Genomic DNA, 15,703 nt, shown 5'->3' on the forward strand with positions numbered 1-15,703 from the left:
TAAAAGTACAAAAGATATATTTAATGCTTTTTTAAAGATTATTGGAGCAATTGTCCTTAAGTGTTTACTCAAGGACCAATATGCCCACAATAGAAGCAGTCTAAAGTCATGAATTGTTAACCCCCAGGTTAGAGGCAGGAGCACTTATCGAGCCGGCAAATAAAATAACTACAAACCAGAACAGGAGTTATAACTATATGAATCACCATGAGTGTATGGCAGTGTCACGTCATTTTCATCAACCCCAACGACTCCTTCTTGTTTAAGTTTGTATTTCGTTTCTTTCAGTGCGTTCTTGATGACGATTGTCGCTGACTTTGTACAACTCCCGCTGTCACTTGCCTCGCATTTAACGTTCTCAACAACAACCTGTATTTAGAATTGAATGTTATTTTAACATTATATATTAGATAATGGTATTTAAACAGGTAATGGGCTACAAGCAGAGCTCTAAAGATAGACCAAGTGTTTCATGAAAATAAATAAACCTTTGGATTTGGAAGTTTTATTGACCAATTTGGATTTAGATTACTTTCTGGTAACTTATTTTTTCTCTCCAAATGAGATGTTTTACACAGCCTAGTTGTGTTTTACGCCATTTTGACCAGTTTGCTTACATATATAGTTAAAAAAAATATAAGTAAATAAAAAAAATAAAAATTTACAGATCTGTGGGAATTGAATTTTACTAAAACGTACAAACATAAATATCTTGTAAACTTACGGCAAACGTGTAATTGCTTCCACTACCACACGAGTCAGTAGCGAGCACATATCGACAATCTCCGTTAAACGAATACGAAGAACCATCGAAAGTTTGGTAATGTGGGTCGCCGGTTGCCGAGCATTCTCCAGCGCACATGAGGTCTGTGCATGACCATGAACCACCATTGCATGTGCTGGGGAGGTAAGGGTAAAAGGTAATGTACTGTAGGGGGTGGTGTGAAAAGTTAATACATACAGCTTTTTTAACTTTAAAAAAACTAATTTCATTTCAAATTTATGAAATATGTACACTAAATTTTATTGTAAATATATTTTTAAGTAGGGTCTACATCGACTATACATCAATTATTGCACGAATATATTATTACATTTATCAACTGATATAAGTTTTTTCCACAATTCCCTAAAAACTATTCGTTTTTATAAGCTTCACTTTAAACACACATTTTCAGGGAATTTTTAAAAATGCTAAAAACTTTTTCACTAACATTTTTTCACCACCCACGCACAGCGTAACTATGACAACGATGGTGTCATGAATGGCATTGTGACATCACACTACTTATTGTTATACCTTAACTACTGGAAAAGCAAATTTACTATTCAGTCTAAGGGCCCGCCTTACGCACACATCTACCAACGTCAGATCTTACGTACGCACAAAGACAAATATTTGCGCACGGGCTGCCAACATTACCAACATTACTTATATCAGCGTCTTTAATCTGATGGCAAATATTACAGAGTTCACATAACTCAAATTTTCTCCCAGTTTTAATGAATCGAGCTTTTTATAGCTTGTAAATTGCGCAATGATTTATTTTATGTTGGTTTTTGAACTTAAAACACTTTGTATGGAATTCTAGTTTTCTCCCAAAATTGATGATATAAAATGCAACTAGCCTTCAGTGTTTTACCCACAATCAGCTAAATCCCCCTCTAAAACCACCATTTTTATATATTAAAAAAACTAATAACTTTTAAACTAACTTTTTTAGCTAACACTCCTTAGAATCTTTAATTAAAAAACAGTCCAAGTATTTTTTGATTTTTTTACTTTTTAACAATCTTTCCATTCTATTCTATATGGAAAGCTGCTCCTTAGTATGATCAATTGATACCATTCTAATCTTTTATTTTTTTATTTTTTATCATCACATCATTTTCATATTTTTACCCCAATACTGACTCACCATTCTCTACAGTCTTCTGTCCTCTTCTGACCGGATGAATAAACTTCACCAAGATGTGAGCACGAGCATTCCTCTTCTGCCACGCAACCCCCAACATCAAGGATGGTACCAGCAGGACAGAAACATCCATCGACGCATAGCGACGCACACATATGCATCAATCCCTTGTTCTTACATGTCCTTGGGCATGCGGTCCCGCATTCACTGTATACCATACCGTTAGGGCACGATTTGGCTGCAAAATAGAAGGTTTCAATTATTAAATGAATGAATACTTATAAACCTATGGGATCTGATATCTAGACAAGAGGAATATGATGCTACAACCCATTAGTGACCACTGGGTTGGAGAAATGGCCGTTAAGTGTCTTGACCAAGGCACAGCTTCCTATCACTATTTGTGTCGAGCTTCAAACCCAGTGACCTTCGGTTACGATATAAACCCCCAACCACTAAGTTACGGGCTCACTCAAAACAGTAATAAAAACTATATCATATATATAAAGATTTTCCATATCAAACTCACGACAAAACTTGTCGGTCCTCCATTCTTTAACATTAGCTCCAGTTGCCACACATAGCTTGCTGTAGTGGGTGGCTGATGCACATAAACAATCCTTATAATCTCCCTCACACTGGCATAAGTCACGTACGCAAGTCTCCTCAAGTACCGAGGTAGGAACATTGCAAGATGTGAAGGAAAGCCCGGTCACTACTTCAGCGCAGACTTTCGCAATGTCCTGTGGATTGATAAGAAAATAAAGTTATATATTATAACCCACACGTGCAATATTACACATATTATTTACAAGTATGATGTAATATCACATAATTTTTTATTTATTTTCTAAAATACAATAATCAAGATCAGACTAATAAAACACAAAGAGACTGAAATAGCAACAAAACACAATTGTTAAAACACGCATCCGTTAAAAATCGTAGCTGTTAAACCCAACACATGGTGAATAGATTCTGCTATTATTGTTGTTACCAGGTAACATATATTGCTTGAAAATCACTCTGTAGGTAAAAACTTTGTTGCACCAACATTTCCTCTTAAAATATTTACCAAGTAAAACATGGGAGCCAAGATATTCAATCTTAAACTTGTATTTCAAACATAGATGCCTTTGTTCACATTGTATGTTCACAATGTACTTTTATTTGGAAAGTCTGAGGTTTTATGTCTAGACCATTATTTCCATTTTAATACTAACCACTCACTACTTTCTTTTGAATACAAAAGACCTACTGAGGTAGTTTATAGACACTCAATAATACAGATTCTATTTTATAAGGGTAAGGTCTCCAGTGGCACACCTGAGACCTGGGATGTAGGTCTATTACCCTAACACCCAGGGTGTTACCATCTAGACCCCACTGAGGCAGTTTATAGACACTCAATAACATAGATTCTATTCTATAAAGATAAGGTCTTTAGTGAGGCAAATCTGAGACCTGGAATGTAGGTCTATTGCCTCTAAAAATGTTGGGTAATGGGCCAACTTCACTCCAAATCTCAGGCCCCATGGCATTCCTCACTGTGGGACTTCATTCATATAGAATAGAATGTGCATATACATTGTTGGGCTAATGGACCGACTCTGGTCTAAATCTTAGATCCCATAGCATGCTTTGATAAAAGAGATTCTATTTTGCATTGCTGCAAGACCTCACTCATATAGAATAGAATATATACGCAACCATACATTACAGTAATATGCTCAATCATACAGTTATAGTTGTCCTAAACCAAACATTACCGATAATTGCTGTGTAGTGAGCAATCCGCAATAATCAGTAGATGTTCCTGTTGTGCATTCCTCACCACTTGCCAACAACCATGAGTCCATCAAAGTTTCGACGTTGGTTGTCGGTGTTTCTGTGGGAATAGTTTAAGATGATTTCAGGTGTTGTTGCCAAATTACATTTCCATTTAAAACATGTTTTTTTTACAAAATTCTTTGTATATATCACTCTCTTTATGTGTTTTTACAATAAATACTCGTTTTACTCAATTTTCAAACCTCTTATAAAACAACTCATTTTTAAAACAAAAAATAATATTTTTTAACAAAAAATAAGCGCAACCAAAATCTGCAAAATTATAATAAACCTACCATCAAAGTATCACTTAATGTTTAGTTACCCACCTCCATATTTCGGGACCATATCATCCACAGTGAATCCATTAAAGTTCCCACACAATCCACACAGATGTCCAACCAAGTTCTTGTTATGAACAGCAATGAAGAAATTATCATTCCCGGACCAAGCCACAGCGAACCCCGCACTGCTGTTGATGATCGTGTAGTCAGTGTTGGGTAACTTGTACAAGGAGAAACCATTGCTGAGGCTTGGGATCGCAATCCTGTGGAAAAGAATCAAATTATTGTTTAAGTTAAGTTACGGAAATGCATTTTTTACACTATCGGTTTATCCACGCATGGCAGGCAATGACAGTCGTTATAACACGGGTGTTCTGTTTCATACACCTCGTTCCCGCTTGCGAGTTACCACGTATGTAACTTGTTTATCCACGCATGGCAGGGCAACCGCAGTCATTATAACACGAATGTTCTGTTTCATACACCTCACGCCCGCTTACGAGTTACCACGTATGTAACTTTGTGTGTGGTTGTTTTTCTGCATGGCTGATAATTTGGAAAACTCAATAGTGACCACTGGGTTGGACCAGGTTAAGTGTCTTGCCCAAAAAGTTTAAACCTTCAGCAACATTAAGATAACTGAACCCAGTGGAGGTGTATTCAAAGTAGTTGAGACAATTATGAAACAAACATGATTAACTTACTCTTCCCCTTCATTGTAAGCCTTCCCTCCCGTAACTACGACCGACACACCAGTCTGTGATGTCAGTTTAAGTGAGGGGTTTCCACCACTTGTGAAGGAAAGAGAAATATCAAAGGTATTTCCAACGCAGTCTGATACAAGTTGGTAGTTACACCTCCCACTTGATGCGAATAGAGCGCCATCGAAAGTGTAGAAGTTCTCTTTTTCCCAGTAACTGCATACGTTTGATGAATGGGTAGGAGCAGGGACAGCTGTAAAAGGGGGGGGGGGTGTTTTAATTAATGGGTGATTGGTTTAAATAGGGGCACTTGTGTTAATAGGTATGCATGCTGAAAATGCAGTTCTAAACGCACATGTTTTAAAGGGTTTAAGTATTGAAAAGGAGGTTCTAAAACACATGCTTAATTGTGGGGTAGTGTGGCTCATATAGAAGTGCTGTTTCAATGTTGTATACATGCTCAAACAATGGACTAAAGATACATATATTCTGGGCTAGAGGGTTTAATTAAGTGGCACTGGGTTGAAAAGATAGAGCTGGTTTCAGTATGATGTACGTATAAAAAAATGTTTATAAAAATGCATGCACAAAAAAAAGGTTTCTAAAACAACACATTTTCTTGCATAAAACAATACTAAACATAAATAGGTTGCTACTACACTACATTTCTACTGATTAAATACAACATACATATAATCAACATAAGTATATATGTATATATATATGCTGTAATGAAATATATTCGCTCCATCTCTACTGTTTAAATAAGTTACATTGCAAGGTACTAAGGAATGTATGAATATATTATTTTCTTATTTTCTGGTCAAATTCAGAATTTTTATGACAAAAAGCCCATCTAAATTTCAAGGATACATACATTCGTAATCATAAACAGTTAATCTTGTAAACCGAACCATTTTATATATACTTGTTAATTTTTGTTAGTCTATGTCAGTAATAATAAGCTACAATCATGGAATGCAAAAAGTTAACCACAACAATTATTTTGGCAGAAGATCATTCCCCAAAATATCCTTTTTTATATTGCAAAAATGCAAATTTTATAAAATGTAAATTCGAATTTTATAAAAAAGAATTTTATAAAATGCTGTGGTCAACTTTTTACGGAATATCAGTCGATTTGTTTTTCTAATTTTTTTTCTAATTTCTTACGGAATTCTCCAGAAGAGTCAAACCCAGACGCTTCAAAAGCTGAAGCTTCAAATTCTTTAAGGTTGGAAGTAATTACAAAGTGTTTGCAATAAATAGTAGTTAAACAAAAATACAAAGTACTTTTTAAAAATAGTAATTTTTTTTTAATTTGGAAATAATTACAAAGTGTTTGTAAGAAATACAAACCAAAGCATTTTTTAAAATAGTCAGCCAAAAATCCAAGTATTTTAAAATAAATAAATTACTTTGTTAAAAAAAGTAGTTTAACAAGTTAACAAAGTAAAAAACCAATCATCTTACTTGTGCTGTCTTCTCCTTTAGTTGGACCTGGGTAAAAGATAAATATATTCAATTGGAAACACCTTGAATAAAACCTAGTTGAATGAATGAATGAATGAATGAATGTAACTTACTTTATCCTCCCGTGGCCGGAAAACGACAGTCGTTATTTTTTTTCATTTTTTTTTATGTATGGCCGATAATTTGGACAACCCATTAGTGACCACTGGGTTGAAGCAATTGCCGTTAAGTGTCTTGCCCAAGGACACGTACACCAACAATGGTAGCAGTGACGAGCCTTGAACCCATTACCTCTGGGTTACAGACAGGAGCGTCAACCACTATACCATGGCGCCGGACTTTGAACAAACATAGGCTGTACTATATCATAAGACTATGTTCCAGGACCATTGAAGCTTGCCATACAACGCTACGCTTCAAAAAATACTTCATATGCCTATGAAATGCAATCACTGTATTCTACATAACGAGTACTGAACGCTCTGGTTAGATGTTTTTATGTTTTACATCAGTTACCGAAATACAGCATGAAAATAATTATGATGCTTTATCACAGTAACAAACTGCACAGAATATAAAAATAATTCTAACAAATGAACTTTCAACATATCACACCAAAACAACAACGAAAATAGTATTAAAATTCAAAGCAAATTTTTACCTTGTGATGCATCATCTTTGCACATTGGGACATTGTCAGCAGTGTCGCACCCCCCTACCAGGGCATTGAACACGGTACCCGCTGGACATGGGACAACAGACACTGTCATATCATCAGCACATTCGTAAAACTTTCCGCATTCACCAGGAATCTCGAGTTTTTGGCCGGCAGCAGAACACATTGATGTGACTGAAATAAACATAAATTGTGGTTAATATGCGTTATATGATATGTTAAACATGTGGTTTATTAGTTTTCAGTTGTAACATATATATATATATATTTTTTTTTTTTTTATCTTTTTAAAGGGTAAATACTGTTACATTAAATTAATTAAAATAATAGATTAACAATTCTTTTTGTAATTTTAGCATTAAGTTGTAGCTTAAACCATAAACTAATATTATATTTTGTTACGACATTGAAAGATTATAGATACCACACAACTACCTAATTCCTATTTAGTTAATAACTACAAATACTCATTCATTATAGCTTTGCTCTCTTGTACTGTATTTTGTATTTTCAACTGTTGATTAATTCTCAGTGTGTCTTAAAGCATTAGTATAAACCACAAGATCCTTATTTCTGGGCAAACTTTATCAAGAATATACTTTGTGTTTAATCTGCACATATTTATCCTCCAAGTGTATATTACATTATAATATCTCATTCGACTGTGGTTGCGTAACTCTATTTAAAACGACACGTAATATTTTCAAGACCACCTGGACCATTCATGGTACAAATTCAATCAAAAGCTTAAATGTTTGTCAAAGTTTTTTAAAAAAAACGAGTTAAAATTTACACTGGGGAAACTTTGAATAAAGGGCGGGGTGAGATAGTCTGGTAAACAATAAACCTGCGTCAAATTGAAGTTCTAACGGATTAATCATCTGTGTGTCGCGTGTGTTTTGTTGGTAACGCCCGTGTAATAAACGGGTAACAAACACTAGTTTACTAGAATATCACTAATTGTTTTGTCATATTTAATATTAAGGGTGGAGAAATGGATACAAGTTATGTGTGTGTGACATCACAGATACATGTGTGACATCACAGTGACTTATAATGGTAATTAACCACATCATAAACAACTTTTCCTACAAAGGTATTTAATTAATATTCTGTTGCTTCTACTACCAAGCCTATTAAAAAATAATCTTTTCAAATTCTCTAATATAAATATGTTATTTTTAACCATGATAAAATTTTGCCAAGTGGCAGACAAAATACTGAAATAAAAATAATGTTTATACCAAAGGAGCTTGAAGGCTATTTAGTATGAATCCATTCATACTTGAAAGTCACGTTTACAAATGTTTGTGGCAAAATATGACATTATGGCCGCTGCCGGGCAACTAAGTTGGCGGTTAATGGATATTATAAATCTTTAATTTTTTACACTGTTTGAACAAGTTTACATATAAGAGAACACGCAATGGTTTGGGGTAATGTTGCGCTATTTCTGGCCTAAACACTAAGTCCCTTGTCGTGCCTCACTATAGGACCTCACACATATGTAATAATATGTTATGGTTTCTACAACTGGCCAACTGTGCCTTAAATTCAAAGTCGCTGTTCTTTTTGCCAATGTATATAACAGAATAAACTTTTATAAGTTCTAAATATAGAACTTTCCAATGCAAACTCACAGTCACAGATCTTCTTATCTCCTTCAAACGCAGTAGTTGTAGAACACCATGGTTGTCCATCAGTTGCATCAACAGTTGTGCAAGTCATGAATAACTCACCATTGTATTCGAATGGGAACTTGCAACCAGGTTGCTGGGCTGTAAAAATAAAAAAATATAAGTTTTTTTTTGTTTTTTTTTTAATTTTATTTGTAATGTATGGAAACATATGCTTAAAATGGCAGCAGCGTTATAAACGAATAATTTTTATCAAAATATTTGATTTATGATAATATGATGTTATAATGTAATTTGTGACTAGACGTGTCACCAAACTGTCAGAAGTATAAAAATCTAACAAAATTAAATTAAAGAATTGAACTTACCAATTTGACAAAGTGTTCCTTGATACCCTTGTTTACAAAGACAAACATTAGGGGAGTCGCAAGTTCCACCGTTCGCACATTTAACATCGCATACAGCTGGGTGGGAAGGTAAAGTTAAAATGGTTGTTTATATGTGTTGTTGCTGCCGTTTTATAAGTTTAAAGAATCTCTTTCAGACTTAACATGGTTATAAATAGGAAATAAAATCTTACTCTAATAAATATCAAGCTTCTGTGATAACTTGGGGGCAAAAATTTGACAAAGATATAGTATGAAAAAATGTAACTTATTTACCCTCGCATGGCGGGGCAACGACAGTCGTTATAACACGGGTGTTCTATTTCATATACCCCCTGGCCGCTTACGAGTTACCACGTATGTAACTTTGCGTAAGTTGCTCACATGTAACAACTTATTATCCACTCACAGCATTACAACTTTGTTGATATGAAACACCAGTGTAATAAGACCTTTACCAAGAAAACCCCAGGCACCAGCACTTCTTACCTGATCCACAGTTATCACCCGACCAGCCCTTTAAACAGGTACAGGTGTTCGGTGCCGAACACGATCCTCCGTTTAAACATTCATCGTCACATGTGGCTGGGGAGGGGTTGGAAATTAATATACAAGTTTTCAAAAAAAATACAAGTTATTTAAAGCCAATTTTTATGGTTATTTTACTTTAAAGTTCAACTATTATGATGCAATTAGGCAAACCTTCAGTATGAGTTATTTTTTTGTAGATAGTTAGGTTTTTGGACATACAGTTACTTTTCTGCTGTAAGTGTGTTTTAAAATACCAGAAATAGATTTTAAAAAATAACTTTAAACAATTACTACAAAATTGAAAGTTAATTCTGCCCTTCAATGGCTCAAATAAATTAACTTGTGGTAACAAGTTTTTTAAAAGCAATTAATAAAACAGCTTCACACATCCAAGTAAGCCAAGATCTCTATTTCAAATAAAAAACTGTAAAATTTGAACTTCTTATTCGTCAATTTGAAACATCATACCTGTATGACAGGACTCTCCTCCCCACCCTGTGTTACATTCACACGTATTGGGTGCAACGCATTTACCATGCCCACAGCTCTCTGTGCATTCGACTGAAACAATGTGAAAATAATGTTATTGTAACTTGTTGAAACATTCTGATTTATTTGGTTTCAGATATTGATTAAATGTAACTTATTTCTTCTCTCATTCCATAACATGACAGTCATTATAACAAAGGTGTTCTGTTTCAAACACCTCGTACACACTTTCAAGTTACCATCTATGTAACTTTATGGGTGATTGGAGTAATTGACCTAATCTGACCTAAATTCATGTGTCAAGGACCTCACTCATATAGAATAGATAGCATCACCTAATATAATTACATGAATTCATTATATTCACAACACATAACTTACATTCATTGCATGCAGGCCCACTATAACCTTCTTCACATTTACATTGGTTTTCCCCAACGCACGCACCATTGGCACATGGGGGGTCGCATGACACACTGACTTGACTCTGTGATTGATGTTGAATACTCAGTAGTGAGTCAGGTATATCAAGCTCACTGGAATGAAGGAATATTATAAACATAATCAAGCGATAATTTGGTAAAACAATCTAGAATTCTGTTGTCCCATATTGTTAATATAAATATAAAAAAAGCAAAACAATTGGTAAAAAAATCTCTGAGTATATTACTATGCGGCAATGACTCAACTGTGGCCTAAATCTCATGTGTTATAATGTGCATTACTGTAGGACCTCACCCATATAGAAAGTTATATATATTACAAAACACTAGATGCTGGTTTGGTGTCCAAATTTTACAAAATGTTGTTATCACAAAGTATATTATGACATCACAACATACCCAATGTTTCGCTTGTTCCGTTGTTCATTTTGTGATTCACTGATACCTAAATAGAAATAACAAATAGTTATTTTATTGCATTTATATATTTTTTAACCACTAAATTTATCCTATATCCTAGGTCCCATGGTTTTTTACTTAGGACTTTACATATAGAATGGAATATTAGTTAAAAAATAGAACAAAATATGTGGAACACGAATGAAAGGGCGTTAACGTATTCTGGTAAAGCAGAACACTATAGTTTAAACAACCCATTAGTGACCACTGGGTTGGGAAATTCTTGTCCAAGGACATATGCCCCCACAACGGCAGCATTGAGCATTAAACCCGGTATCCTTTAGTTATGAAGCAAATACTCCAACCACTATATTATATAGTTGGCTGAAATGTGGTGCCGTTCAATAAACAAACGAGGTTGTGAATATCGTGGCATTTACTTTGTTTCATATGAGGTTGCGCCAAGGTCAATGGCATTTAACACTCGCCACAAATATGCTATAATTCCTTGTTTGAATATAAAACTAAAATTGTGGCAAATTTCCATTCTGATATTTTGCTGTGTTTATTACAACATATAGTATGGCTGGGGAAGATGGGACATCTTTAGCACAAAATATCCAAATATCCTGATCGTGTTTTTAACAATTAACAACAGTCTATGGGAGTCGTGAGGGTACGGTTTTAAAATTCTTTGAATGTTCTTTGTTTGCTACCAAATGGGACAAAAAAATAGATTGAAAAAGTGTCCCATCTTCCCCCACCATAGGCTACTATACTATTAATTAATTTTAAGTTTACTTACAAAATTGAATTGCGACAAAATCTTTGTATTTTAAAGCGATTATTATGTTTTAAAATGTATTTTTTGGTATGACATTTTTTATAATATAATGTAGTACTGTACTAGTTACTGGGATACATTAACAATAAAGGTGTCAAAAACAACTCAAATTAAAGTTCAAATTCTTAAATCTTGAGTAAGATTTCCCAAACATTGAGTCACAGAAAGGAATTAGTTTTATCTTTGAAAGTTGATAAGCAAACAGGAGTTCCCACTAAAGTGTGACACCCTGTTGGTAAATATGACTACCAGTGTTCACAGCTTACTAAGGTGACGACCCCACCCGCTTATTAAACTTAATATTGAAGTGACTTTAGTGGTCAATTCAAGTTTAATATGATACTGGTTGAACTTTATTTTAACAACAGACTTGTGCCGGTAAAAGTTAAGAAAAATGTATTCGCAAGTGTTGAGAAACATTTTTTACTAAGAACAACTTCGATAAAATATCTTAATGTAACAACTTATGCCGTAATAACACATAATAGACTGGTTGTATTTAAACTTTAATTTTAGTAATGGTTTTTGTGCCTTTAAAGAGCAAGAATGTGTATTTTAAGCAAAACACTTTTTTTTGAAAGAACTTTGATAAATTATCTAAATGTAAAGATTTATGAATTACAAATTACAATACCCTGGCCCATTTTCCTTAGTAGGACAATTTACAGAATTGGGTTTTGTCTCATAATATGGCCACAGTTCATTAAAAACAGATATTAATTTTTTTAAATCAAAAAAATGCAAATTTTTATGTGCAATAAAACCTTAGTGCACATTGTTTTTAAGAATTTCTACAATTGAAAGGAATATAAAGCCAAGTTTAACAGCCATCTAAGGAGATCGGAACTAACTTTATTGGCAAGCGCTAAGTTAATATTTGTTCAGTTTTCTTGGGATTTTGGCAAACAGTTTGGAGGACAATAGTAGTTACAAACTAAAGTTACTGTGAAAGATAAGATATATTATGAACAAAATGTTATTCTGATTAGTCTTCGATATCATATAAGAAAAGATAAATAAACATCTGTGTTTTAACTCACAACACATATGTTTTGTGTTTGAACACATATATGAACATTAAACCTCATGTTTATGATATGATTTTCTTATACATATGGCTGTATTGTTTGTATTGAAACGGATCAGAAAATCTGCGTTTTATGCATCTAAAAACTCTGTTATCTTAGGTAGTATTTTGAAACAGATATACACTTGCAAAATTTGTATTTTACTTATTTATTCTGTTGGAATTTTAAGGCGGATTAATCTAAAAAACCACACATTTCCCAAGTTTCAAGTACGGCCTTTAAAACCTGGTGTTTACATTTGACCAGGATGTTAGTTTATGTGAAGACACATGGACACGAATTCTCCTATTTATTTAAGTGTGGAGCCCGAAACTGCTGTTTTTAAAGTTTTTACCGCAAATTTATAAAAGAGAACACTCGTGTTATAACGATTACCGTTTTCCCGCCATGCGAGAATAAATAAGTTACATACATGATAACTCTTAAGCGGGCACGAGGTGTATGAAACAAAACACCTGTGTTATAACGACTGTCGTTGCCCCGCCATGCGAGGATAAATAAGTTAATACGTGATAACTCTCAAGCGGGCAAAAGGTGTATGAAACAGAACACCCGTGTTATAACGACTATCGTTGCCCCGCCAAGTGAGGATAAATAAGTTACATTCATCCATTTATTGATACATTTATGGCTTTTTATATAAACGATTTTTGCATATTACTTTATTCAAGAACATATTCAAGATTCAAGAGCATTAACTTGCACAATTCTCCATAATGTGATTACTAAGTAAAGGGAACCTAAAGAAATAACAATCCTTGTCCAAGAAGTTATAAAGTTTATTACAGAAGTTAACTTCCAATTAAACTCTTCTATAAAGATTAAGTTGTAGCTACAAAACGAATTAGAATTTATCAATGGATTATCAAACAAGTTAATATCTTTATGTTTAAAGGGGTAGTGAGTGAGTCTTTCCTGATTTCCAAGTCCCCAGGTGTGTCACATCATGGAACATGATATAGAATAAAACAACAACTTAAAACTCTCAGTTTATTAACCTTCTAAAAACAACAATTTCACGTATTTGGGATTAGCATTCCCCCAAATCAGCGGATTCTTTTAAATATATATGTTATTCATAGCCCCTTGTTACAGCTGTTTTATGGATATTAATTCCTGTCTGTTTATTGCTTTTTATTACATCTTTATTTTTAAAGGCAAAAATAAGGTTTACGGCATATTTAACAGTTTTTAACTATCTTAAGTTCTGAGTATTTAAGGATATTCCCCCCCAAACCACCAGCTGAATACATTCCTTTGTTTGTACAAAAGTTGTAAATAATTACGAAGTAAACAAATTAAAAGAAACATTCAAGGCATTGTGGCGTAATAACCAAGGTGTAGCTTACTAACTAATAAGTTGTGTATAGGTTTTAACTAGGGTTTGGTTGGTATAAGAACGAAAATATGCGAAACAAAACATACAGTCGTTAAAACTTCTTCAAGAATAAAAACCAGTGAAGCACTTTCCGTGTTTTACACCGACGGCAATAAAATAATATTTGGATTTATTTGCCATTGAATAAAACATAAACGAGACGAATAGGTCCTTACACCTGAAGGGAAATGTTAGTTTTATATAATTGTATAAATACCTTGCGTGATAGAAGCAAGCACCAGGCATCCCATGAAGACAAACTGAGTCTTCATCTTAGCTTTGCGCGTGTCCTGTTAAGAATAGTTGCTAAATTTTTTGGGTTATTATTTAAAAAATGCTTCGTATAATTTTGCACACTGATATACAAAACTTTCATTTTAATTGAAAATTATAAAGCAGTTACATTTGCGTGTGACATTGAAATAGATAATTGCCAAAATTGTATTACCATGAAAGGCTTTTCCTTTATGTTTTGTTGTAGGAATGTTAATTAAATTCGTAAGGAAGTATTTTGTAACTTTATTTGTGTTTTTAAAAAGAATAATTATAATTAATTAATTAACAATTTTGTAAGTTTTCTATTATTTACATAAAGACTTCGTAATCTGCCATTACTGTATAAGCTTTTATAAAAAAGTTTGTTATATACATTTAAATGAATTTGATTAAGCAGTATATTGTATTTTTACTATTTCAAGTTTACATAGCATTAAATTATGTAAATATACAGCACATGTTTGGAGCACATGTGCCACTGTCTTCAGAAATACTACTACCTAAAGATAAAAATACCAATATTAATATTATTTAATTAACCGATTAAAAATATAATGATTAATAAAATATAAATATTAAATATAAGATGCGATCAATTTCACCTTGTTCTTTTAAACTCTATATTTTTTCTTTAGAAAGAATAATCTTCTTAAGTCTCAACAGGAGCAGAACAAGACTAAAGATTTAAGGAAAGTGAATCAATTTATATCGGCGTTTGGTAAAGATTAATCATTAAAGTTATTTGCTAAGCCTTGTCTAACTTTGTCGACGCCCGTGTGGACTTACAGGGCAAGATTTTCTTCATTTGCCGTAAAGACGTTGATAAGCAAACATGAACACTTCTCACAAAAGCTTGAGCAAATAGCAAAGTTTGAAAGGGATCTGCCCATGATTGTTCTGGGCAAATTCAATTTCTTTCTGGAAAAATGGAATTTTCTGGAAAATAAATTTATGAAAAAATTGAGTCGTTAGGAAATTAAGTTAAAAATACAATAACAATTTTTTTAAATTAAAGTTTGTAAATAAAAACACAAGAATTTGTTAAAACTGTTTAAACTTTTGCAAGTGTTATGTGGAAAAATACAACAAATATAAACAAATTTAAGTTCAAACAGATAAATTAAATGGCCAAGCTTGTTTAATAACAACTTGCTTAAAATGCCAAAAAAAAGGAAAAATTCGATATTTTCTTCAAATATCATTTAAATACTACTTAAACAAAAACGATGTAAATACATAGTTTAATAATAATTAAACACAAACTATTTTAACACCACATATCAACTTACCCACGCATTCCTTAATAACAGACAATGAGCGAAATATTTTTAAGTTCAAGTTGAATCTGGATT

The 15,703-nt window shown here is 33.2% G+C and overlaps 1 protein-coding gene across 3 annotated transcripts in view; it reads right to left on the minus strand.

The window, feature by feature from the left end:
• Positions 1 to 15,337, minus strand: part of LOC149740916 (von Willebrand factor-like) — a 38,680-nt gene extending 23,343 nt beyond the window's left edge. The window contains exons 1-18 of one of the 3 annotated variants that reach the window (XM_089872345.1): positions 14,954 to 15,337; positions 14,293 to 14,365; positions 10,766 to 10,811; positions 10,305 to 10,459; positions 9,903 to 9,995; positions 9,393 to 9,488; positions 8,886 to 8,981; positions 8,521 to 8,658; positions 6,866 to 7,054; positions 6,205 to 6,231; positions 5,905 to 5,958; positions 4,735 to 4,984; positions 4,076 to 4,293; positions 3,686 to 3,804; positions 2,446 to 2,659; positions 1,920 to 2,154; positions 725 to 899; positions 207 to 369 (exon numbers count right to left, since the gene is read on the minus strand). In XM_089872345.1, coding sequence (XP_089728471.1) covers positions 207 to 369; positions 725 to 899; positions 1,920 to 2,154; positions 2,446 to 2,659; positions 3,686 to 3,804; positions 4,076 to 4,293; positions 4,735 to 4,984; positions 5,905 to 5,958; positions 6,205 to 6,231; positions 6,866 to 7,054; positions 8,521 to 8,658; positions 8,886 to 8,981; positions 9,393 to 9,488; positions 9,903 to 9,995; positions 10,305 to 10,459; positions 10,766 to 10,811; positions 14,293 to 14,347 — 2,323 coding nt within the window. In that variant the 5' untranslated portion in view covers positions 14,348 to 14,365; positions 14,954 to 15,337. The remainder of the gene's footprint in view (positions 1 to 206; positions 370 to 724; positions 900 to 1,919; positions 2,155 to 2,445; positions 2,660 to 3,685; positions 3,805 to 4,075; positions 4,294 to 4,734; positions 4,985 to 5,904; positions 5,959 to 6,204; positions 6,232 to 6,865; positions 7,055 to 8,520; positions 8,659 to 8,885; positions 8,982 to 9,392; positions 9,489 to 9,902; positions 9,996 to 10,304; positions 10,460 to 10,765; positions 10,812 to 14,292; positions 14,366 to 14,953) is intronic. The other 2 variants (XM_089872344.1, XM_089872346.1) reach the window with 2 other exon arrangements.
• Between the last annotated feature and the right edge of the window lie 366 nt (positions 15,338 to 15,703).

The sequence above is a fragment of the Ciona robusta genome, chromosome 2 (assembly GCF_009617815.1).
Source record: "Ciona robusta chromosome 2, ASM961781v2".
NCBI classification, from domain to species: domain Eukaryota; kingdom Metazoa; phylum Chordata; class Ascidiacea; order Phlebobranchia; family Cionidae; genus Ciona; species Ciona robusta.